This window comes from Trichosurus vulpecula, chromosome 3 (genome assembly GCF_011100635.1).
Source record: "Trichosurus vulpecula isolate mTriVul1 chromosome 3, mTriVul1.pri, whole genome shotgun sequence".
NCBI lineage: Eukaryota > Metazoa > Chordata > Mammalia > Diprotodontia > Phalangeridae > Trichosurus > Trichosurus vulpecula.
Window position 1 is genome coordinate 34,042,878 of NC_050575.1, and position 25,389 is coordinate 34,068,266.

Genomic DNA, 25,389 nt, shown 5'->3' on the forward strand with positions numbered 1-25,389 from the left:
AGACACTAGGCAAAATCAAGTTTGTCTGAAATAGGCTGGTTAAGGGTATTTATTTAAAAACCTCTAGGTGAATTGATCCATTAGTGGAGAGAACTGGGAGAGGAGAGGCAGGGACAATGAGTAGACACTGTGCAGTGGAAAAAGCACTGACTGGAGTTAAATCAATAAGCATTATTAAGTGCCTACTGACTAAGTGCTAGGCACTGTGCTAAGCACTGGGGATACAAAGACAGGCACCCCCACTCCACCCCCCAAAAAACCAAACAAACCCCAGTCCCTGCTCTCAAGGAGCTCACAATCTATAAGGGAGACAAACATGCAAAAAGCTATGTACAAACAAGGTATATACAGGACTGAAATAACCTGTTAAGGGGGTTTGGGAAAGGCTTCTTATAGAAGGTAGAACTTTAGCTGAAAACTGAAAGAAGTCAGGGAAGGCAGGAGGTGGAGATGAGCAGGGAGAGAATTCCAGGCATGGGGAACAGAGAAACTTGATGGGAATATTGTGAGGTGGAGCGTCAAATTGCAGGGGATAGCGAGGAGAGTAGTTGTCAGATCTTAACATACGCAGGAGTGAACAAGGTGTAAGAAAACTGGAAAAGTAGGGGTATTAGTGACTTTGAATGTCAAATAGGATCTCATATGTGAACTCAGAAGTGATGGGGAGCCATGAGAGTTTACTGAACGCGGGGGGTGGTGACACGGCCAGACCTGTGCTTTCAGAAGATCAATTTGCCACCTGAGAGGAGGCTGGAGAGCAAGAGAGGCAGAGATCTGTTTCAAATCTCACCTTTCACACTTGTTTGACCCCAGGCAAGTCACTTAACCTCTCTGTGCCTCAGTTTCCTTAGCTGCAAAATAAGGAGGTTGGACTAGATACCCTTTCAGCTCTATATTATGATCCTGTAATCCAAAGGGGTGAGGCCACCTGCATTAAATAGGAATGTGTGGACACCAGGGTTACCTAAGCTGTTTTCTTATTCTCCTTAACTTCTGAAGTTAAATTCTAAGTGGGGAAAAAAAGTAAAAAGCTATAGAGGTGAGCTATATCTACGACACTGCCTTTCCTCAACCTACCTTCTTGCATTTGTTTCCTTGCTAGTTTTTCATTCCTCCATACTTCATTCTCCATGTGTGGGCATCTGTTAGGCAGGCATTCTTAACCTGGGGTCTGTAAATTTTTTAAAACATTTTGAGACTTGTATTTCTTTTCATGTGTAATTTTGTAATAAGTATTTTATCTGAAAGTGCAAAGATTGGCTATGCTCCAGTTTCATAAGGCTTCACCGTGTTACAACATACTATCAAGAACTACCAAAGAAATTAAACACTCAACATCAGATGATCTCTTTGAGGTGAACCTTCAAATGTTCCTACTTTACATTATAAAAATATTGGTTCTCTTTGCACTGACTCCCAAGTCTGTACTGTTTCTATGCTGAAGCTGACAGAGTGGCACACTGAATTCACAATCTTAGCAAAAACCTTTCACTATAACCACATGTGCACACACATCTTTACAGCAAGTCATTTACTTTCCTATTCTTATCTTCCTCATCTCCATCCTCACCCAGATATTATTATTGGAAAAATGTCTGTTTGTGGCCAGCTTCTTAGATCATAGTTCACTCACAGTTTCTTAAAAGCATCTCCAAGAGATGGCCCTGAATGTTCACTTCTGATCTTTGGGTGATGTTTAGTACAAAGAATATAGATACTAAAAATATCTTTAGATGCATTGGAACTTTTTTCCCTTTCCTTTCTTGAAGAATACAATCTTCATATCCAGCTTTGTCACTGTTTTCGCAAAGTCTTTACACTTTGACTTTTCTTTTACAGACACAGTCTTCCATCTCTCAGAACGCTTGAGAGAACTCAGCAAAACTGACAGAAAGGTCTGGGTGCTTCCCGTCCTGCTCAGAAGTCTCTAGTCCAAACTCTCTTCAGGGCAGGAATTCTCTTTAGAGCAGGGGTTCTACTCATCTCTCCAAACTGTCCCCTTCCCTCAACCTCATTATGCCACAGCTTGACAAGAAAATTCATTTTGGCATAAGTCCTCTTGGTCCAAGTCTGAGTGTTTGGATGACGAGGATGGGCATTTGATTACGTGGCAGATCTTCTGGTCTTAGTCTACAGAGAATGCTTGTGGGCTACTGGCCTGACTGGTGCAGTGGCTGGTCAATAAGCAGGCAACAGATTGACTTCTCCGTGTTATGGCAAAATAACATCAGTTGGATATATTAGTTCCATTTACATTGATACCATCTGCAAAACAATTCTTTGATGTTTTTTAGGGAAGCATGGTAGAAATAGGTTGGGAAGAATGATTTTGTGGGGTGGAGGAGAAAACGCTGAGTGCCATGTTCAGGGGGTAAAAAACTGTCATGCAGAAATTGGCAGGGTTTTTGAGACTGCTGTGTGGTGAAGCTCTGTGCGTCGGCCTGGAAGGTTTCCCTGGTTAAAGAGTTCATCCCAAACCACAGCGCAGTGATGTTAAAAAGAAAAGTTGAGGGTAGTGTTCCTGCTTATGGTACTCAACTTCTCTGGCTCTCAGGCTGTGTTCCCACGATAGGACAGAACTTTTTCCTGAGATCAGGAACGTTTCTGAGGTCCGGCATGTTCTGCCTAAACTGGTATTTTCTCCTTCTTGGAAACAATGCTTACCACAGGAGACTAACATGTTATTTCTCCAGTGAGTCTACAACAAAACCCCCAAATATTATCCTTGGCCTGCGTTTGGAGGGAAGAGTGGCAGGGGAAGTTTCCTCATCTATAAAATAAAGGAATTCATATGGATCTTTAAGATCCCTTTGGGCTACAAATTTGTGATCTTTAGTAATATATAAAACCCTGGCAATTTTTGCCCTTACCCTTCCTCTCCTCTCCCCTCTCTCCCATCCTTTTTCTCTTCCCTCTCCATTTCCTCCCTTTCTCATCTCTCCTGTGACCTTCTTTGTCCTTTCCCTCTCCTGCCTCTTCTCTCATCCTCTGTTTCATCTCCCCCCTTCCCCTGCTTTTTCTCTTGGTCTCTCACTTTTTCACTGTCTTCTTCCCTCTCTTTTACTCCTCCCATCCTTCCTACTGTCTTCTGGCCTCTGACGCTCATCTGGCTTCTTCCCTTTCCTCTGCTCTTTTCTTCTTTCTTTGACTTGATCCCTTCCTTCCTCCTCTGAAGAATCAATATTTGTACCCCAGAGCGGGGATCCATCCACCAAATTATGAAGTTTGGAAGTGATATAGACCATGCTCTGAAGGAGCTTATAATAGAAAGGGGAAGAAGGGGCATGGACATAAATAACTAATGCACAGTATAAGAGGGAAAAGCACAGGCAAGGTTCTATGGGAAATTTAAGGGAGAGACCATTTTTAGGTTGGGGAGGGGTGGTGAAGGCAGCTTCCCATAGGAGGCATCTGAGTTGAACCTGACAAACAAGGGAAGAACTTCCATAGGCAGAGACGGGGAGTGAGAGGAAGCAGTTCATAAGCAAAAACACAGACATGGGAGGGCAAAACTCAAGCAGGAGGTGGAAAGTAGTCTGGTTTATGCTTTATTTGGCATAAAGTTTTAACTGGAACATCCCTCCTCCAGGCCCTCCCCCTTCTTTCCATCCATGATTTCACCCTAAGACCTCCATTCTGTGGAGGGGGCCCAGCCAGGTAACCTCCATTCCCCCCGGCTCTGCCCAGACCTCTTTTCCAAATCAAGCCCCTCTCAGGTACCTCCATGAGAAGAGGGGCTGTTGTTCTTTTTACTTGTACATCAATAATAAATGCCTGTTTCCTTTCTTTAAATCCCTAGCACTAAGTGCCCGGCTTAATAACTGTTTGTTTAATTGGATTGACTTTAAGTAGCAGCCACAGAAACTTCGTTCTCCCAATCTGACCCACTTGCCTGACAAAGACTAGGGAACACTTCCTTGGACTGTCTCTCCAATCTATCTTCCTGAAGAAGAGGGCTGAACAGAGTCACTGCCTGCTCTAGAAGCTCTGGGGACTCCCTCATACCTCTAGGATAAAATACAAACCCCTTGACAAAACTAGTCTACTTTTCTAGGCCCAGCCAAAATGCCCTGTTCTCCGGATGGTATTCCTTTGGCCATCTCCACACCTTTGCAGAGCTGGGTGTCACCCCTGGAAGGCACTCCCTTGTCACATCTGCTTTGCAGAACCCCTGTTTTGTTCAAGTGCCATTTACTATAGTAAGCCTATTTAATTTCCCCAGCTGCTAGCACCTTCTCTGGCAGAACTTACTTTATACATGTCTTATATTTATTTAACATTGCATACGTTGTTCCCTGCTCCATCCCCCTTTCCACCGTTCAGAATGTATGTTTCTTAAAGGCAGGGCCTGTGTATCTCCAGAGCATAAAACAGTAACTGGCACATAGGTATTTAATGTTGCACTGAACTGAATGAATGAGTGAATGAGATTGCAGTCATGGCCAAGTATGAGGATGGTAGCCTTCTCTTCCTCTTGTACCTACTCTCAATTCAAGACAAGCCACACATACATAAGATCGTGATCTCGAAGGAAGGCCCTCAACAGAAAAAGCTCACCATTTGCCACCACGCTTCAGTTACCTTCTCACTGTGGAAGCTCTCTGTGTCCCTGTGGCACCTTGCCTGATTCCATTGCTAAGTTCCTCCAGGAATCTCCATTTTAACAATGGGCTCAGCCCCGACGTCCTTCGCTCCTCTTCCGGTTCTGCTTCAGACTTTCTAGACTTCACCATCAGGCTCCTTGTGGGATGCCTTTCCACCTCTTCTACCCTACAGCTTCCCCCCGCCCCTGGTTTTTTTTAGCTCTCTTCTATGGGTTGTCTTCACCCATAAAAATGTAAGGTCTTTGAGGGCAGGGACTATCTTTTTTTTTATTAGTGTATTTGTAGAATACACTTAGAATGGTGCCTGGCACATTAAATGCTTAATAAATATATCTTTATGGATCTATAGCAACAGATCATGGGAGAAAGTGATGAGGGCTTGAATAAGGATAGAGGCTATGAGACACAAGGGAAAGAGATGATTTCAATAAATGTTGTAAAGATGGAACTGACAAGAAGTGGCAATTGTTTGAGGGGCTGAGAGAAAAGAAAGAAACAAGGATGACTTCAAGATTTTGGACTTAAGTGTGTGGTACTAGGGAGTTTCTGATATATCAGTGGAAATGTTCCCTAAGAGCAGAAGAGGGAAACATGGTCTAATATGCTGGATTTAGGGTTGGAAACCAGGGTCTGAATATCATCTCTGCTACACACCCACCTGTGTGACCTTAATCCCTCTTTGGGCCTCAGTTTCTTCGTATTTAAAATAAGGGGGTTGGCGTGGATGATTTTCCTGAGGTTCTTTTCAGGTCTAAATCCCATCATCCTATGTTAGGGATATCCCACTAAAGAAGCTTCCTTTTGTTCTCTGGGGGTCTCTGCTTCTCTGAGTGAATTTTCTATTGGATAGAGAGGAGTGCTGACATACATGGCTTTATTTTAGCTACAAGAAATCATATTCTTGTTAAGCTCCAAACATCTGGATAAATATTTTACATTTCAGACACTCTGGGGTATAATCTCTTTCTAGTGGATTCACAGTGCCTGCAGCAGCAGCACTTGGGCTACCAAAAGTGGAGCCAGGAAGAAGGCAAGGCCCATGCTTCTACTCCACATAGACACAGACACAGCCTGTCTTTGCTTGCTGAGTAGAATATTCCTTACATTTCTCAAAACATGATCCAAAAATTAAGTATGACAAAACCCAAACTTTTTCTCTGAATGATGGGTAAATATAAACTGAATTTAAACACAAAATGCAACTAAAATTATCTTTAACAAAAGTCTACACTGTTCATGAACATGGGCTAATCCTTTCACCATTTGTACATCAGAAGATACGTCCAGTATTGAGATGTGGTACAAGTCCCTTAGAAGCTTAAGTCTAGTAGCCATCATCATCATCCAGGTCACAGCCATAATCTGAAATGCACAGAGAAAACACATATTAACAGCAATACATATCTGTGTTTACAAAAGAAGGAAAACAAAATGCATCACTATTCATTTACAATTATATTGCCTTCTTCTCCACATTCCCACATGTCCTTCAAGCCTCATCTTGGAGCCCTACATTCCTAGACCATTTGAAGCCAGAGTGATTTCTCCCTACTCTGAATTCATGGTATTCATTAGCTCTACTACATGTTAGGCAATTAATTGCATCCTGCCTTGTGACATCTTTTATATTATTATTATTTTTTTATCGGTAAACAAGCATTTATTAATGCCAAGTAGTATGCTAAGCACCATGAATACAAAGAAAGGCAAAAAAAAAAAAGTCCCTATCCTCAAGGAGTATACTTTTTTTTGGAGGGGGGAAGGCAGGGCAATTGGGGCTAAGTGACTCGCACAAGGTCACACAGCTAGTAAGTGTGTCAAGTGTCTGAGGCTGGATTTCAACTCAGGTCCTCCTGACTCCAGGGCCGGTGCTCTACTCACTGCGCCACCTAGCTGCCCCAAGGAGTATACTTTCTAATGGGGGAAGACAATACTAAATAACTGAGCAATACAAGATAAACATAGAATAAGATAGCAACTGTTAGAGGAAGGCAACAGCAGCTGAAAAGACCAGTAAGGGCCTCTTATTTTATGCCAGCATTGCCACCACTGTGCTTTAGCACGTAGTAAGTACTCATCAATGACTATGAATGTGGTATGACTGAGGCAATATACAGGTTAACTTCTGAATGAGAAATAATATAATGTGGAATGGAATGAATTCTGAACTTGAGAGTCAGAAGATTTTGGTTTAAGTCCCTTGTCAGATACTTGAAAATTCCTAGAATGTCAGAATCAGAAAGGTACCTAGATATAATCTAATTCAATAGCCTTATTTTATGATAGAGAAGATAAGTGCCTTGTCCAGCTACTAAATGATAAAGCCAGTATTCAAACCTAGGCATTCAAATCTAAGCCTTCTTACTTAAAACTGCAAAATGGGGATAATGTTTTTATTACCTACCACAAAGGGTCACTGTCTGTAAAATGCTTTGTAAGAAAATTCTAAATGTGAGTTGTTTTTATCATAATTTTCCTACATCCATACAAAGGAAAATACACATTACTGAGAGTTTTCAATAAACCATGTGACTCTGGAAGCATACTGACAAATAGCAGTGTGTTGCCCAAGGGATCAAAAACTTAAGACTGGATGAAGGGAGCTTATAACAACAACGACGACAATGCTGATTACTACTACTATTATCAATAAGGTGGCATAGTATGGTAGAAAGCTGTATCAGTAATTAAGGTGGGCCTTTAGCACTTATTTAATCAAGTGCCCCTGAAGAGTCTGGTCTTTGTTTCTTTGATTAAATTAGGAGTCTTTGATGACCTCCTTGCCTCAAGGGAAAGCCTAGTTTACATGGATTGAGTCACAGAAGCTTTAAGTCGCATATTTGTGACGTTTTTAGGTCACGTGGGTGAGTCACGTGTTTGTGACTCACCTCTGACCCTGAACGAGAGATACAAACCCAGAGGTTGGCATTCTCCCTTGGGGCTCTCAGTCACTGGAAGAGTGGTTTGTGACTCTGAGCTCCCGGCTTGTAAACCCAGATGTTGATGCTTTCCTGGTAACTATGAATTGTGATTTTTGTCTGTTTATATGGTGTATATGTTTGTATTTGCTCTGAAGTTCAGGTTGCTGGCTTTTCCTCCTGAAGTACGTGAGTTATATTTGTATGTTGGATTAAAGTTACTTTCCTTAGTAAAGCAGAAGAACCTGTGTTAGCAGCCCTTCTGTGTGCTGGTTGCTGTTGGTCTTACACAGCCGCAGTAGCTGCTAGCAAGATTGTTGCTACAAAAGCATACTGGACTTAGAGTAAGGAAACCTAGGCTCAACCCCAGTTCTATCACTACGTGATCACGAACATCCTTCACCCCAGTGGTCCTTGGCTGGTCGTAGAGGACATGAATGATAGTAGATGATTGAGAAGGGACAGAAAAGAACCTTTATTTTGCTTCTGGGTTTTTTTTTTCCTTTTCGGCCACCTCCCTAATACCTTATTCTTAGAGATTGTAATTTTAGGTTAGGAAACTGAGGCCCTGAAAAGGGAAGTGAATTGCATGGGTTCATACAGACCAGGCTAATATAGATCTGGCAGGGCCTACCAAACTAGAAAGACTTTAAACAGATAAAGAACTAGGGATAATAATACTTGCATTACATACTTCACAGGAAAATGTTTTGAGAAAAATCTTTTCTAAAGCTCACACCATAAAAAATGAGTTATTATCTACTTACCTCTATAAGCTGAAAACTCAGGTACAAAGAAACAACAGCATCTTACATGTGTTCTGTGACTTATACCTTCTCCAAAACTCTTCACATTTAAAATCTCTTTAGATTTGACACTGAGAAATATTTATGGGAAAATATAGCTTAAGTTGTCTTATTTTTTTCTTTTTTTTGTTTTTTGGAAATTGATCAATGACCTGAAATATTCTCATCATTCAAGTTTTGTGATAACACATGTCTTAATGATAATGGTTTACATTTCTATAATGCCTTCTGGTTTATAAAAACAGTCTTTAAATATAAATACTATGATTCCAATTTTAGAAAGGAGATTCAAACTCAGGTCTTTTGACTCCAAGTGACTTCAGCACTCTTTCAACTATAATGAACTGTGCTAAATTAGATAAAATACCACTTATTGTAAGTAGTTCAAGTAGGGGCAGCTAGGTGGCGCAGTGAGTAGAGCACCAGCCCTGAAGTCAGGAGGACCTGAGTTCAAATTTGACCTCAGACACTTGACACACTTACTAATTGTGTGACCTTGGGCAAGTCACTTAACCCCAATTGCCCTGCCTTCCCCCTGCAAACAAAACAAAAAACAAATAAGCAGTCCAACTGACTGACTTAAGTCACAAGAACTGCATTTACCACTATTCTTAATTTCATTTCCTCAAGAGATGTCAAGACTCCCCCCTCCCCCCATGTACCAGCCCTACCTTACCTACCATTTCCTCCCATTAACTGAAGGGCACTCATGTAATGATCCTCTTCTTCTTCTATCTCTTCTTCCTCAACATCATCTTCATGATTATATAGTACTGGCCCACTTTCAACAACAATATTGGAGGCTTTATGAGGTCTGTAGCCTGTGTCTGTGAATTGAGAAGTGATACCTATGAAGAAAAGAGATAAAAGTGGACAGGTTCCTTCTGTATTAATCCCACTTAAGCCAAAGGAGAACTGATACCTATTTCTTAGGCCCCTGTGAGTTCTAGTATTTGAGAGGGAGTGATAAGAGTCTAGAAACAGGTAACTCTGTCATTTTTCCACAGTTGAAAAGTATTTCAAATTCAAGTATTTTTAAGCTAGATCAAACTTCAGAGCAAAATCAAATATGAGACAACTGGCCATCAAGGTCTTTACCCCCAGTAATGTAAACAATAAACCCGCTGGGTGCTAGAGATCAGCTCGGATGATGGGTCATGAGAAGGCTTTTTCATATGTAGTTCCAACAAAAATGGCACATGTGCTATTGGCCCCTTCACAGAGGAAAAATTAACTTTTAAATCATTTCACATAAATTAGGGACAAGAGGAAAGTCAATGTTTGGAATGAATAGAATGCCAACATAAAAGAAAGTGGCAGAATTCAGCTTATTTTGCTTCTTTCTCTTTGTCATCTCCAAGAAATTCTTCCTTCTTTTGTTTGATGACTATAGTTCTGAGCTCAATTTTATTGAAACAAAAACTCTGGCAGGTTCTTTAAAGTCTGAAGGACTTCAAGTAGATGCCTGGAAGAAAGAGTTTTAGCAGATCTCAAGGACAAGATGAGCCAAAAGTGTAATATGGAAGAAAAAAATAGGTTAATGTGATCTTAGGATGCACTAAAGTGAGCTGCATTTTGGCATCCAAATGGTAACAAAGATTTATGCAACTTTATTCTATCCCAGATGAGCTTTTTTTCAACAAAGCAGGTCAGTCCTCCCTCCTCCCATCAGGACACCTCAACCCCAAACCTGGACATTCTGGCAAACAGAATGCTAAACTAAAGTGCCTTATTGCTCCTGGGAGTGCTAGCCTTCCCATTTTAAGCTTTGTTTTGAATTCTGAACCATTACAAAGTGCTGGAAGGCAAAGTAATCATTTGAATAAGACTTGACATATTTACCTATTATCTTTGCCTATCTAAAAGGTTTTCTAAGTAGAATAGGATGTATATAGTAATTAAGTGGATCTATTATTTTAAAATATAGAATCATAAGATTTATAGCTAGAAGTGACTAGTCCAACCTCCTCATTTTTACAGATGAAGAAATCAAAGCCTAGAGTTTCAGTGAATTGTCGAAGGTCATGTAATACCCAAAAGTGTTGCAAAGGTATCAGTTCATGCCCTTACTCACACAGCTTTACATTCAAGCAAGACAGGCTAAGGAGGAAACAGACAAAGGGGCCATTTCTTTCCTCTGTTCCTTAGGGATGCTATCCAATACCTTCTGGAAAAAGTCAGGCCTTTAAAGATTGTTTAAATAAAGAGCTTCAAATCCTGTTGTAAACAATTTTCTGAACAAGAGTCTGACAACATGGCCAGTGTCTTGGTCTTTAATAGTATGGTTCACACCATTTTATCCAAAACTAGTAAAGACTACAGCAATAGCTCAACCAAAGAGTCTCAACATTAGAGAGCTCAGATGGAAACTAGTATTCAAAGCCTGGTGTTTACTTAAAAGAACAAGCTCAGGAAGATCTAGAAAGTTGTATGCATTTTGCTCCTCTCAAATATTGCTCTCTAAATGCCTGTTGGGAAGGAGATCAACATTGTAGAACAGAACTATCCCCTTGGTCAAAACTTGTCAAGATGTGTAGAGCTTATTAACTTGTAGGTTTACATCTTCCTTAGGAGAGGGAAGTAATCATATTTCCTCCTTGACAACGTTCAGCCTAAATAAACAAAGATATACATCTGTCATTGAAAGACTTTATTAAGTAGTACAGGTAGTTCATATTACCAAGACTCTGAATACCAGATATTGGAGTTAATTAGACCCATATTTTGGATAAATGTGTTTCAGATTCTTTCTTCTAGTCATCCTTACCCCCTTCTTCAGGACAACTTCTTTTCTCCTGGGGCAAAGAGCCAAGATAAGTGCCAAATACCTGTCTCAGGGAACTCTAACACAAGCCAGTCTCCCAGAGACTAGGACCTTTACTGCTCTGGGGGAGGGAATATTTCAGTAATGTCCACTCAGGAAAGAGATCAATAGTCAAGTCAATGCTTTTAACTAACCTCTTTTGTTGGAGCCTTTTTAGCTGGTTGTGTAGAAACCAATGGTCTCAATCTGTAAAGAAAAGAAAGGTACTCATAAATGAAAATAAAGAGGGCATAGACTCATTTTATATTTGGATCATCACAACCCAGAGCTAGCATATTGAAGGCACAAAATAATACTTTTGATTTAGACCTTTTTTAACATTAAAAAAGGCCTATGTTTTGTAGAATTTTCAAAAAGCAAAAATGAATGCTGTCAAATTTCTCTATCTATTGACCACCATTATGTAATTTTGGATATGTTGTTTTTAATGATTAGATTAGTTGTTTTACTAATGTTGAACCACCCTGCAATACTTATATGCATGTATACATATATATACACATATATACATATCTATACATACATACACACACATATAAAACTCATCATAATTTGCCTTTTGAACTCATCACTCAACTGGAAATCTTCTCTCCAAAGTTACCAATGATTTCTTAGTGGCCAAATCTGATAGTCTTTTCTCAGTCTTAATCCTTCTCCACTACTTGCTGATTGAATACTTTTGATTTTCTTCGCTACTGTCTCCTCTCTGGGTTTTTGTGATACTATTCTTACTCCTTGTTTACCTCCTACTTATCTGAAGGCTCTTTTGAAAGTCTCCTTTGCTGTCTCATTCATATTATGGCTCCTAACTATAGATAACCGTAGACAGAACCTCCAAGGTTCTGTCCTAGGCCCTCTTCTCTTCTCCCTCTACACTTTTTCTCTTGGTAACCCAATAAGCTTGGATAGGTTCAGCTATCATCTATCTCTATGTAGATAATTCCCAGACCCATATATGCAGCCTATCTCTCCTCTGAGCTTCAATTTCCCAAGCTGCCTGTTGAACATTTCAAATTGGATATCCTGGGGACACTTTAAAAATAGGCAAACCTAGAACTGAACTTATATTTATCTAAACACTCTGCCCTTCCAAATGTCCATTTCTATCAAAGGCGTTAATCTTCTAGTCTCCAACATGTACAAACTTGGCATTTTCCTTGACTCCAAACTCTCCATCACCTCATGCATGTAATCAGTTTCCAAATTGATGCTGTTACCATCACACCACCTCTCAGATCTTGCCCTTTCTCTCTACTCTTACACCTTAGTTAAGGTTCTCATTGCCTATGGTCTATACTATTATGACAGCCTCCCTACTTAGCCTCAACCATACTTTACTCCATCCTACACACAGCTGCCTCAGTGGAGACCTGACCATGTGATTCCCGTACTTGATCATTCCTGTGACTTCCTATTTCTTCTATAATAAAATATAAACATCTCTGTTTAGTTTTTAAATCCACACAATCTAGCCCCAGAATATCTTTCCAGATTCATTGCTTATCACTCCCCCTCCTGCATTCGATGATCCAGCTAACTACCCTTCTCTCTGTTCCTCACACATAACAACCCACCTCACCTCTGTGCTTTTGTACTAGCTGCATTCTCCCTTTACCTTCACCTCCTAGAAGCCCTCCTCTTCCAATATTGTATTCTTCCTTGTTCTGCTCATTTCACTCAGAAATGAGTTCACAGAAATCTTCACAGGTTTTTTAGGATTCATTCCTTTCATTATTTGTACCAGTGTAGTAACATTTCATCATATAGCATAGCATAATTTGTTCAGTTATTGCCTAATTAATGGGTATATACTTTATTACTAGTTTTCTAAAATAAAAAGAGGGGCTATATAGATACATATATTATGTATGGATCTGTTTTCTCTTTCTTATTCTCTTTAGCATATTTGCCTAGCAGTGGTATAGCTTGGTCAAAGGGCATAACAGTTGAGTGATTTAGGGACCATTGTTCCCAAATGCTTCCAGAACAGCTGTATGTTCTGCTTCACAGTTCCATCAACAATGCTCCCCCTACTGCCCCTCTAACAACTATCATTTTCCTTTTTTTATTATTTTTGCTAATCTGATTAGGTGGATGGTAGAAGGCTCAGAGTTTTTTTAAATTATATTTTTCTTATTATTTGTGATATCAAGCATTTTTTTTAGTTGCTACTAGTTGGCATTTTTTTTTTCTTTTGAGCACTGTGTTTTTATAACCTTTGACAGTTTATCAACTGAGGGAATGGTTGTTGTTCTCATACATTTGTATGTATTCCCTATATATCACTTCCAGGCGACATGAGCAACAAGACAGAGGACTAGACATTTTCTCTTATCCTCATGACTTCTCAAACCTCTACAAAACAGAAATTATGGAACAAAGAAAAAGCTACTCCAGCTATCTCCATGGTCAAGGACACCAAGAATCTAAAAGAGGGTAACACCCTCCCCAAAACCAAACCAAACCATGAACTGATGCTCACTGACCCTGAGTTCATTCAGTATCACTTCCCTACCTCCTATATTACCAGCAACAAAACTGCACTAGCAGATCCAAGGATCAGACACAAGCTCACAATGAAATCTACCTCCCTGGTTCCCTCTCCCTCTTTCCAAAGACCCTGACAGACAGGCAGAACCGGAGGCTGGTCAACAATACTGTGATATCAGAGTTGGTGTCAAGACAGATAACAGTGTAGTACTAGTGGAGCCTGGAGCTGGAATGGACAACCCTCTAGCACCAGAGCTGTAATGCTCTAAAATGCCGGTGCTAGGCCAAAAGTACCCAAGAACAGAGGGAGAAAAGAAAGGACACCAGAACAGGACTCTCTGTAGCACTCCACCAAGCCTGAGGGAAAGAGCACATCATGCAGCTGGGGTTAGGTCTGAGGCCAGCAGAAGTGACTTGGGGCAGAGACTTAGGCTGGCGAATTTGCCCAGTGTAGGAGGAAGCTGAGACACTGAGATTCAGCCACCAAGAAATCATCATCAGAAGGAACAGACAAAGTGAGTCTTGTAGGCATGGCTCTGAAGTCAGCCCTCTCTTAGTTCAGGAATGATGCTGAGATGAAATACGGCACTTCCAAGGAGGAAGTTCACTTTGTCCCCACACAGCAAGAACATACAATAAAGAGCAGAGCGTTGAGGTCTGGTAGAGAAGTCCTGCCCACCTAAGACAAGAGGAGGGCAGACAGATGGCAGGAACTTTGAGAGACTTGCCATATCCAGGGTTTGCATGTGGCTATCTCTAGGAACTTTCTCTTTTTTTAAGCCAGGGTGTGGCTGCTGCACATAGTAGAGCTTCTTGGAGCCACAGGTAAGAGGTGGGAGACAGGTGGAAACCAAAGGTGGGTGAATAGCCCTGAAAAGGTCTTGGCAAGCCCCACACACCAAAGGCGCTAGTCTCCCTCGAACACCCCATGAAGGGCTACACCAGGTTGAGGGTAGCCAACAGGGATGTCCACCCCATGCATGCAAAGGCCTCCCCTGGTGAAATGAGCACAATTTGTTCCAATAGCCATTTAGGTGGCTGAAGCAGGGGCAGTGAAGCACAGAGCTTGGTCAGATATGAATCACCAAGGGCCATCCACTGTATCCCGGGTCATCTCCAGTTGTCCGGACTTTTGCCTTGCCACTGGACTTTGATGACTCTAGAAGAAAGAGTGAGGATGATAATTTGTGCAACTCTGCCTCACTTAAATCCAATTCACATGTAGGTCAAGCTATCACTCCAGTGATGTCATTAATCTTCTTCTTCAAAAAACGAAGGACCACCACCACCACCAACAGCAAGGATACAGTAGCTCTTTGCCTGCTGGACATGGCCTCTTGTCTCTACCTGGAAATATGTCTGGTCAGTTATGAAGGTATAGTGACTCATGCGGTCTTGGCCCAAAGCCCGCACAGTGTAGTTTTTTTTTTTTTTAATAGGCCCTAGGCCAGGAAGCTACACTGGACAAGCTGGGGCCAATCAGGCTTCCTGAGGCAAGGAAACTTTATCAAGGAGGCCCCTATGGAAGCCAAGGGAAGTCTTGTGGATATGGTGAGTGTGGAGAGAAAGCTCTTTCAGGGTAAGGGGAACTACAACAAGAAACTGCCCAAGGGGGAAGAAAAAGTCTGAAATTACCGAAGATTTCAGGAAGAAGAAAACTCAAAGACCATGAACATAAGCAAATGAATGCACAAGAAAATAGTTACAAAAGAAACACAACCTCCAGATCTGGTAAATGAGTTCAAGCATCCATGAATAAACACTGCAAAACAAAGAACATGATTCAACACCAGATGAGACTGAAGACCTTGTGGAATTTGAAGAGAACATGGCACCACATGTGTTCCTGAGTGGTTTAAAAGAAAAATGAGAATTATGACAGCAGAATGTATTGCCTGCATAGCAAAAATAATGGTAGAATAGGAAAACTAGAATCTGCAAATGGCAAGTCTCATAAAGCAAACAAAAGAGAGAACAATGCATTGAGAATGCAAATACACAGAAGTGAAGGTCAATCTAGAAGAAGAGAAGAAAAAACATTAAAAGAAAATATCCTAACCATGCAAGGAAAACATCTCAAAGACTGGATGCAAAGAACAACCTAAGGCTCATAGGTCCCTGAGAAGAGGCAGGACAAAAACCTTAATACCACTATGTTGGAAATAACAGATAATAATTGCCCAGAACTTCTGAAAAGAAAAAATGAAATTCCAATGGAAATACCAAAAACAAAACAAAAACAAAAACAAACAAAAAAAAATCCAAGGCTGCAAACCTAAGACATTAGGGGCTAAATTGAACGATTCCATGTTCTTGCAAGAGAACAGGAGAAAAACCTTCAAATACAAAGGAAGGAAAATTCTAATAACACAAGGTTATTCTGTCCCCACTAGAAACACAGGAAAAAACATGAATATTCAATAATAGAGTTTGAAATATTTTTATCAAGAAAACCAAAACTGAAGTGATTATTTGCTTCTCAAAGACAACAAAGAAGAGAAATGAAGGAGGAGTGAATAAATGCAGCAGGCAAGAACTGAAGTGAAAACAGATAAGTAAGAGATTTCCTTTTAAATGTATATAAGGAGATAGGGATGAAGACAGAAATCTGGGAGAGATAACAGTGAAGAGGCAGACAATGGGCATTTTGGATAGAACCTGTAACATCCTGCCCACAAGTATTTTTTTTTGTGGGAGCACATTACAATATGGAAGGGTATAATACATGGAAGGGCATGAGGGGAGCAAGGGGATAGAGAAGAGTATGTGATAGTCTGGGGTCAAATTAGGAGTTAGCAATAAGGAGAGTGTAGAAGGTGACCACTGTGGTCTACAGGTGCCTACAGGGGAGTGGGTGAAGAAGGGTGTGGGGGAAAGGAGAAATGAAAAGGGAAGAAAAAAGGAGACCTAATTTTGGTGAGGGAAGGGGGTTCCACTGACAAAGGCTTCTATGGTTGAAAAGAGACAGTCTATAAAAGAGATCCTATGAGGAAAACTCATAGGAATATCATAGTCAAATTCTGAAACCTCCAGCTCAAGGATAAAACATTAAAAGCATCAAGATTAAACCAATTTAAATATGATGGTGCCACAATTAGAATTACACAAGACCTAGCAGCAGAGACATTAAAGGCTGCAGGTCTTGGAACACAATATGTCGAAGAGCAAAAGACCTGGGCTCCGGCCGAAAATATCATACCCTTCAAATTTAAGTATTATCTTGAATGAAAAAAATTGACATTTGACAAACCCTCAGACTTTCAAGCCTTTGTTAAAAAAAAATCCTCAACTTAATAGAAGATTCAACATACAAGAACCAAGAGAAACATAAGGTACAGACCAAAGACTGACTATAAAGGATTCATAAGGACAGACTGTTTACCTTTTATATAACATAAAATGTAAAATGTAGATCTAAGATGCTTATTAATAATTGTCGAGCTCATAGGAGGGGGATAAACTTGAGTATCCTATGAATTTAAAAAGTAAAACCATTTAGAAACAGCTAAAAAGAGTAACTATTTTATACAAAAGAGAAGAAAGGATACTGAGGATTCAGATGGGGGAGGAGGGCTGGTAGTTCTGGTAACCTACTCTCATCAGGAATGGGTTTAAGAAGGAACAATAAATATATATTTAGAAGAATATAATAGTCTTCTAAATTTGGAATAAATAAAATGGTAGGGGTATAGTGAGAGGGGAGAGAACAGGGAGGGATTTTAGAGGGGAGAATGAGGGAATAGGTAAAGGGTGTTTAGATTAATAGGAATGGGAGGATAGGGGAAGGATCCTTGGAGGGGGGAAGGGAAGTAATAGGAGGGCAGGGTGGTTGGTGGAGGAGGGGGGTAGGCAAGTAATAGGAAGGTGATGTAGTAGGTAGAAGTAAAGTAGAGGAGACAGGAGGGATAGGAAACAGATATGTATAAACATAAAAACAAAGATCAGGAGTATGTCTGGGAAAGTATATGTCTATATATGCATGTATATATGTATATGTATATATCCGTATGTATATGTATACATTGAGAAACATATTTAAACTATATTGTAGCCTTCTGAGGGGGGTGAGGGGAAGGGAAAAAAAGAACAAAGTTAAAAAGTGCACAGCAGAGAACAAAAGAAAACAGAAGGAAGCAAAGAAAAGATCAATTCTCAACACAAGGTGTATTATCATACAGGCTTTTCTTGAAATGAAAATTTGTTACAAATTTTGAATCCTCTCATGTCTTACTATGCACATGACATGCTTTTTTTCTTTCTTACTCTGTATTTAAGTTTCAATATTTAATTTTATGATGTTTTTGTTTCTTTTCTCTATTCTGTATTTGTGTTCGGGTAAAATAAAAAAAAAGTTTAAAAAAAAAAGAGGCAAGTGTATGAGGGAGGGAGGTTAGAACCTCACACACTAAGGATGGCCCACTGGATTTGGTGCTTGAAAAGTATACTCATCTCAAATCAGTAGGTGGGGAATTGGAACCCCTGGGGTAAGTGGCACCTGGGGGTGTGGGAGAGCATGAACCCAGGGAGGTGTAATAACCATTTGGCTTACAGCCGCTGCTGGTGGGGTATAAGACCCAACGAAACCAGCAACAAGAGCTTCTAGCACAGGTTCTTTGATTTGCTTTTCTAAGGAAAGCAACTTTAAGGGGGTTTACAATCTCACTTTAAAGAAACATACATATATCATTCACTTAGTGCAGGGGGAAAAGCCAGCACCCTGAACTTCAGAGCAAATACAAACAGAAATTACAAACAGGGACAATATAAATAGACCAAATCATAATACATAGTTACCAAAAAGAGAAGCACCAACATCTGGGTTTTCTTCAAAGCCGGGGGGCTCGGGCGGCTACCCAGATTCTCCACACCAACACTCTTTCAGCGAGTGAGAACCCCAAACAAAGCTTATATACCCTTCTTAGGGCCTGAGGCTTCACACCTAACCAGCAAAAGGGTATGGGCCTTGGGCTTAGTGCCTACTAAGACTTAAGCAAAAGTACTTGATTACTGCAGCATTCTAAAAGAGAAACATTAATTACTAATACAGGAGGAGATTTTGAGGCAAATGTGGGGGAAAATGATAATCAAAGGAGGGTAGAGATCACTGATGGGTTGCATATTCAGAGATGTGGTGAGGGAGAAGCTCTACCACGAGGTCATGTTCTCTCTGACACATGCGATAACTGACACTGTTCTGGAAGTAAGGTACAATGGAAAAGAGGAATCAATGGGGAAAGCTCTACAAGGAAGAAACCGCCTACAGGCAAGAATCTAGAATGAATAACCTTTGAAGTTTGGATTGCACAAATAATACAGAGAAAAGAGAGACCAGATAACTATAGGGGTCATGAATCAGAGAAGAAGGGTCTCAAATAAACAGAGAGGACAGATAATGAAGAGTGAGAAAAATTCTTTTTGGAAAGAGGCACAAAAAAACCAAATTAAAAATACCCTAATGAGGAAGAATAATGGAAGGGGAGGAAAGGGAAGGACAATCTACTTGACTGAGAAGAAAACAGGAAGGGGGAATTATATAACCAGATAATAGCAATCAAGAAAAAAAAACAACTAAAAAGCAAAGAACTAATAAGCAAAACTCTCTAGTTTTTCCCAAAGGGAAAAGAGTAACAAATAAGGTAAGTGGATCAGGGATGAGGGAAAAGAGGGAACAGGCCCCCCTAAAAAAAAGAAGAAAGTAACTGAAGGAACATAATATTGTGCTCATAGCAGAAGAGAAAAAAAATCACCACTTAAAAAAACAGAGGAAAATATAAAACTAGTTTTTATAATTTTAAATGTGAATGAATTTTAAACAATTCAATAAAACAAAAAAATGACATTGGATAAGAAAACAAAATCCTACAATTTGTTGTATACAAGAAGCACATTTAAAAAAACAAAGACATATACAAAATAAAACTGAGAGAACGGAAATTTTTTTATTATGCATCAAGTGAATCCAGAAAAGCAGGAATTGCAATCATATTATCTGAAAAAGTAAAAAAATAAAAAGGGATTAACAAGGAAACCATATTATGCTAATCTCAGTAATAAAGTCATACATTTGCATGCCTTCACATGCAAATTTGTAAAGGAAACATTATCTGAGCTGCAAGAAAAAAGACAGTAACCCAATAATGACAAAAGATTTCAATATACTTCTTATGTATAAATCTAATAGAAAGATTAAACAAGGGTAAACAAATTGCTGTTAACTAGAATTAACAGACTTAAGACATTTTCTAAATGGTACAGTAAAAAACTATACATAACATGGAACTTTTACAAAAATTGACCATATACTAGGGTACATAAATACTGAAAACAAGTGCAAAAAGGCAGAAATAGTTAATAATCCTTTACAGACCATAATGCTATAAAAATAGCAACTGGTTGAAGGACCAGAAATGAAAGATGCAGATCCAAATGAAGAATCAACAACGAAATCTTCAATGAGTAGGTTAAAGAACAAATCATAGAAACAATTAAAAACTATGTAAAAAGAAAATGATAATGATGAAACAATATATCAAAATTTCTGGGATACAGCTAAAGCAGACCTCAGAGGGAAAATTATGTCCTTATAAACATACATTAACAAACTAGAAAAAGAGAGGATTAGTGAACTAAATATGCACTTAAAAATTAAAAAGCCAACAAATAAACCTAAAATAAGCACAAAAGAGGAGATACTAAACATTCAGGGGAAATAGATAAATTAGAAACAAAAAACAAAAATGATAAGTAAAACTGAAAACTGGTGGAAGACTAAAAAACCTGATAAACCCTTAACTAATCTGGTTAAGGAGAACAGAGAAAGAAAATAAAATTAACAAAATAGCAAATGGGCAAAGTGAAATCACAGCAAAACCAGAAGAAATACAAATCAGATCATATTATGCAATTTTATATGCTAACAAAATTGAGAACACAAAAGAAATAGAGACTTATAAAAACATAAAAATATTCAATCTATCAGAAGATCAGATAGAGATTTTGAATAACCCAATCTCAGAAAAGGAAATAGATCTAACTGTAAAGGAACTACCAAAGTAAAGAACTCCTAATTCTAATGGACTGACAGAAAAATTATATTAAACTTTTAAAAATCAATTAGTACTCATACTTCACAAGTTATTCCAAAAAATGAGAAAGTAAGCACCCTACCCGAATCCTTTTATATGACATAGTCCTAATATCTAGGCCAGAGGAAGATATAACACAAAAAGAAAGTTACAGGCTAATATCATTAACGAACAGTGAACTCAAAAATTTCAAACTATCAGACCATAGTAATTTATCCAAGAAAACATTCATTATGATTAAGTGGGATTTATACCAGTGATGCAAGGATGGTTCAACATTAGGACAACAATATAAAATTAATCATCACAACAGAGATTTTGATAAAGTACAACACTCTTTATACTAAAAACCCTATAAAACAGAGGCATAGAGAAACTTTTTTTAAATATAAAAACATCTATCTAAAACCAAAAGTAAGCATCATATGCAATGGGGAGACACTAGAACCTTTTCCAGCAAATCCCCATCACTATTTGACATCCACTTTGTATCTGCTATTCTACCTGGTTTCAACTCCACAAAAAAGGATGCCCCTCCTAGGATAACCTCATCACTTCTAATCTCATCACCATGCTGCTAGGATTGACACCCTTCCTTTCCCTTAGACCGTAAGCTACCTGAGGTCTGGACTGTTCTTTTTATCAACTGCATCCCTAGCACTTAGCACAATGTCTGGCACATAGTAGGTACTTAATAAATGCTTATTGGACTGGATATAGTCCTGGAAATGCTAGCAATTACAAAAAGACAAGAGAAAGAAATTAAGGGAATCAGCAAAGATACTAATTGAGACAATTACTAGCTTCAGCAAAGTGGAAGGCTACAAAGCAAATCCTCAAAAATCAAGACTTCTATGTAATGATAACAAAACACAAGAAGCAATAATAGAAAAGGAAATACATTCCAAACAACTACAAAATGCATGAAATATCTGTGGATTAACCTCCCAAAGCACACAAAAAACTTGTATAGATTCAATTACAAAGTACTTCTACTAGATATAAACAACTTAAATAGTTGGAGAAATATGGGTAGGTCAAGCCAACATACTAAAAATGACAATATTGCAAAATTAGTTTACACATTTAATGCTAAGCCAATCAAGTTACCAAGGGAATACTTTATAGAACTTGATAAAATAATAACAGAATTCATTTAAAAAAAAACACCTAGAGTAACAAGGGAAATGATGAAAAGAAGGGATGAAATACTTCTAGACCTTAAACTATATTATAAATCAGCAGCCATCAAGACCATTTGGTATTGGTTAAGGAACAGAAAAAAAGATCAGTGAAACACACGAGACAAGGGAGACTTAGAAACAATCGAATTCAGTAACCTAATGTTTGATAAAGTGGAAAAAATTACCTAAGAAAAAACTCCTCATTTGATAAAAACTGCTAGGAAAACAGGAAAGCAGTCTGGCAGAGATTAGGCTTAGAGCAATACCTTATACCACATTCTACAATACACTCTAAAAGTGGATATGTGACCTTAACATGAAAGATAATATTATAAAAAAATAGAAGAGGGGGCAGCTAGGTGGCGCAGTGAGTAGAGCACCGGCCCTGGAGTCAGGAGGACCTGAGTTCAAATCCGGCCTCAGACACTTGACACATGTACTAGCTGTGTGACCTTGGGCAAGTCACTTAACCCCAATTGCCCTGCCAAAAAGCAAAAAACAAAAAAAAAAAATAGAAGAGTAACAGCCATGGGTAGGAAATGTATTCTTAACCAAACAGGACATAGAGGCAATTACAGAAGTTAAAATAGGTAACTGACTACTTGAAAATGAAAAGCTTCTGCAGAGACAACATTAATGCATCTAGAATAAGGGAAGTGGTTAAATGGGGAAAAAAAATCTGTATTAAATTCCTCTAGTTTGGTATCAATGATATATAAACTATTAATAAACACATGACTAATAGCCATTCCCCAATAGATAAAGATATGAATAGTTCTCAAAAGAAGTGCGAAGTATTCACAATCACTCCAAAACGTTAATGAGAAAAATGCAAATCAAAACAACCCTGAGATTTCATCTCCCACTCTGCAAATTGGCAAAAATGATCAAAATCAATGATGGAGGGGTTGTAGAAGGATAGGCACACTAATACATTCTTATTGGAGTTATGATGTGGTACAACCATTTTGGAAAGAAATTATGAATTATGCAAATAAAGTAACTAACATGTCCATACTCTTCAAACTAGAGACTCACTACTGGCCTTATGCCCCAAGGAAGCCATTAATAAGAAGAAAATCTTCATATAATCTAAAATATCTATAGTAATACTTTTTGTGATAGCTAAGAACTGGAAACAAAGCAGATGCCCATCAACTGAGAAACGCTTAAACAAACCAAGGTAACATGAATGTAACGAAATGTTACTGTGCTGTAATAAATTATATTTGTGATGAATACAGAAGCACTGAAAAATCTATGTGAACTGATGCAGAGTGAAGTAAGTAGAACCAAGAAAACAATATACAAAATAACTATAAAAATGGAAAAAAACAACAGACTAAAAAATCAAAAGTAAAGGTAGGTAACAAAACTATGAAGATCAAGTGGGACTTGAATGAAGAGACATGAGAAGATACCTTCAACGTACCCTTTTGTGGAGGTGAAAGGTCTACAGGCATTACACATTGCATGTTTCCAGACTTTTTCAATCTTTCAATCAGTTGTGCTGATTTTCTTTTCCTCTCTAAAAAATACCATTTGTCACATGGGATGGCATTCTGGGGTACAGAGAGGAATACTTGGGAGAACTATGGTGATGTATAAAACAGAAAATACCAATAAAAAGTTATTTTTAAAAATTTTCTATATAGCTAAGATATCAGACCTTTACAGAGAAGTTTTTTTTTAGCTGCTTCCCTTTTAATTTTAACTGTATTTTATTTGAGGAAAACCTCTTCAATTTTATCTGAATAAAAGCAACTATTTGATCTCTTACAAGCATCACTAGCTTCTGCTTGGTCAAGAATTTTCCCCTATCCATAGTTCTCCTTCCTTTCTCTAATTTGCTAATGATATGACCTTCTATGTCTGGACCATAAGCTCATTTGGAGCTTATCGTGGTTTATGGTGTGAAATGTTAGTCTAAGCTTAATTTACCTGAGACTATTTTCTAATTTTCTCAGCAGTTTTTGTTGAATAGTGAGTCCTTAATCCAGTAGTTAGTGTTCTTTGGTTTATCAAATACCATGCTACTATGTTCAGTTGTTTCTGGGTCTTATGTACCTAATCTGTTCCACTGATCAATTTTTCTATTTTTAATATAATAACAATGAGTTTAATAATTAATGTTCTGTAATATATTCATCCATCACTGCTAGGTCCCCTGCCTTCTGAATTTATTTCTGTTGAGATTTTTAACCTTGGATGAATATTGGTACTATATGTAGGTCTGCAAAGTTATTCTTTGGTAGTCTGATTTGTACACACTAGATTTGCAAATTAGTTTAGGCATTATTGTAATTTTTATCTTATTGACCATATGTTCAATATTGAATGTCCCAATTACGAACAAGAAATAGTTATTCAGTTATCTAAGTCTTTCTTAATTTCTGTGGTGTTTTAGAACTGTGCCTATGTGATTCCTATGTGTGTCATGGCAAATCAACTCTCAGGTATTTGAAACATTCTGCAGAAATTCTGAACTTAAATTTCTTTTTCTATCTCTTTCTTATGGATTTTCTTGCTAATACAAACAAAGACAGATGATTTGTATGGATTTTTATAATTTGCCACTTAAAATTGTTTCAATTAATTTCAGTTGATTCTTCAGGATTCTCTATATAAACCATTACATCTCCTGTAAAAGTAATACTTTTGTTTCTTTTCTTTGTCTATGCTTATTCCCTCAGTTTCTTTTTCCTGTTAAAATACTATCAGCATTTCTAGAATCATATGAAAAGATAGTGATGACAATAACTATGTTTGTTTTACCCCTAACCTTACTGGAATGGATTCTATTGTTTCTTCATTATAGATAATGCTAGCTCTCAGTTTCAGATAGTTACTATTTGTAACATTAAGGAAAGGCTTACTTATTTCTATCCTTTCTCAAATTTTTTTTTAACAGAAATGAATGCTGAATTTTGTCACAAGCTTTTTCTGATTTTATTAATGTAATCATTTGGTTTGTATTAATATATTTTATTGTACTGATAATTTTTGAACCAAACCTGCATCTATAAATCTATTTGGTCATATTATATAAAATGTATACCTTTTAAATATATAATTAACATATTTATTAATATTGCTAATATCTAAACATAGATTTAAATATATAAATATACATTTAATATAATGCTACATTCCTTTTAGGGCAATGAGGTGATACAGTGGATAGAGTACCAGGCCTGCAGTCAAGAAGACTTCTTTCCTCAGTTCTAATTTGCCTCCAGCTTCAGATACTTACTAGCTGTGTGACCCTGGACAAGTCACTTAATCTTTGCTTGCCTCAGTTTCCTCATCTGTAAAATGAGCTGGAAATGAGAAGATGGCAATTGAGAAGGAAATGGCAAATCACTCCAGTATCTTTCCAAAGAAAATCCCAAATGGGGTCACAAAGAGTTGGTCATGATTGTTGAGTCATTTGACTGAACAACAAGAATATTCTTTTTACAAAAATCTTGCTTCAGTA

At 38.3% G+C, this 25,389-nt stretch overlaps 1 protein-coding gene across 1 annotated transcript in view; it reads right to left on the bottom strand.

Annotated features, from left to right (window-relative positions):
* Positions 1 to 5,461: 5,461 nt before the first annotated feature.
* The window catches only part of BRF1 (BRF1 RNA polymerase III transcription initiation factor subunit), a 159,245-nt gene continuing 139,317 nt past the window's right edge, over positions 5,462 to 25,389 (bottom strand). The window contains 4 exon segments of the mRNA XM_036748768.1: positions 5,462 to 5,966; positions 9,009 to 9,125; positions 9,128 to 9,176; positions 11,287 to 11,338. Of these exon segments, the coding sequence (XP_036604663.1) occupies positions 5,929 to 5,966; positions 9,009 to 9,125; positions 9,128 to 9,176; positions 11,287 to 11,338 (256 nt within the window). The 3' untranslated portion in view covers positions 5,462 to 5,928.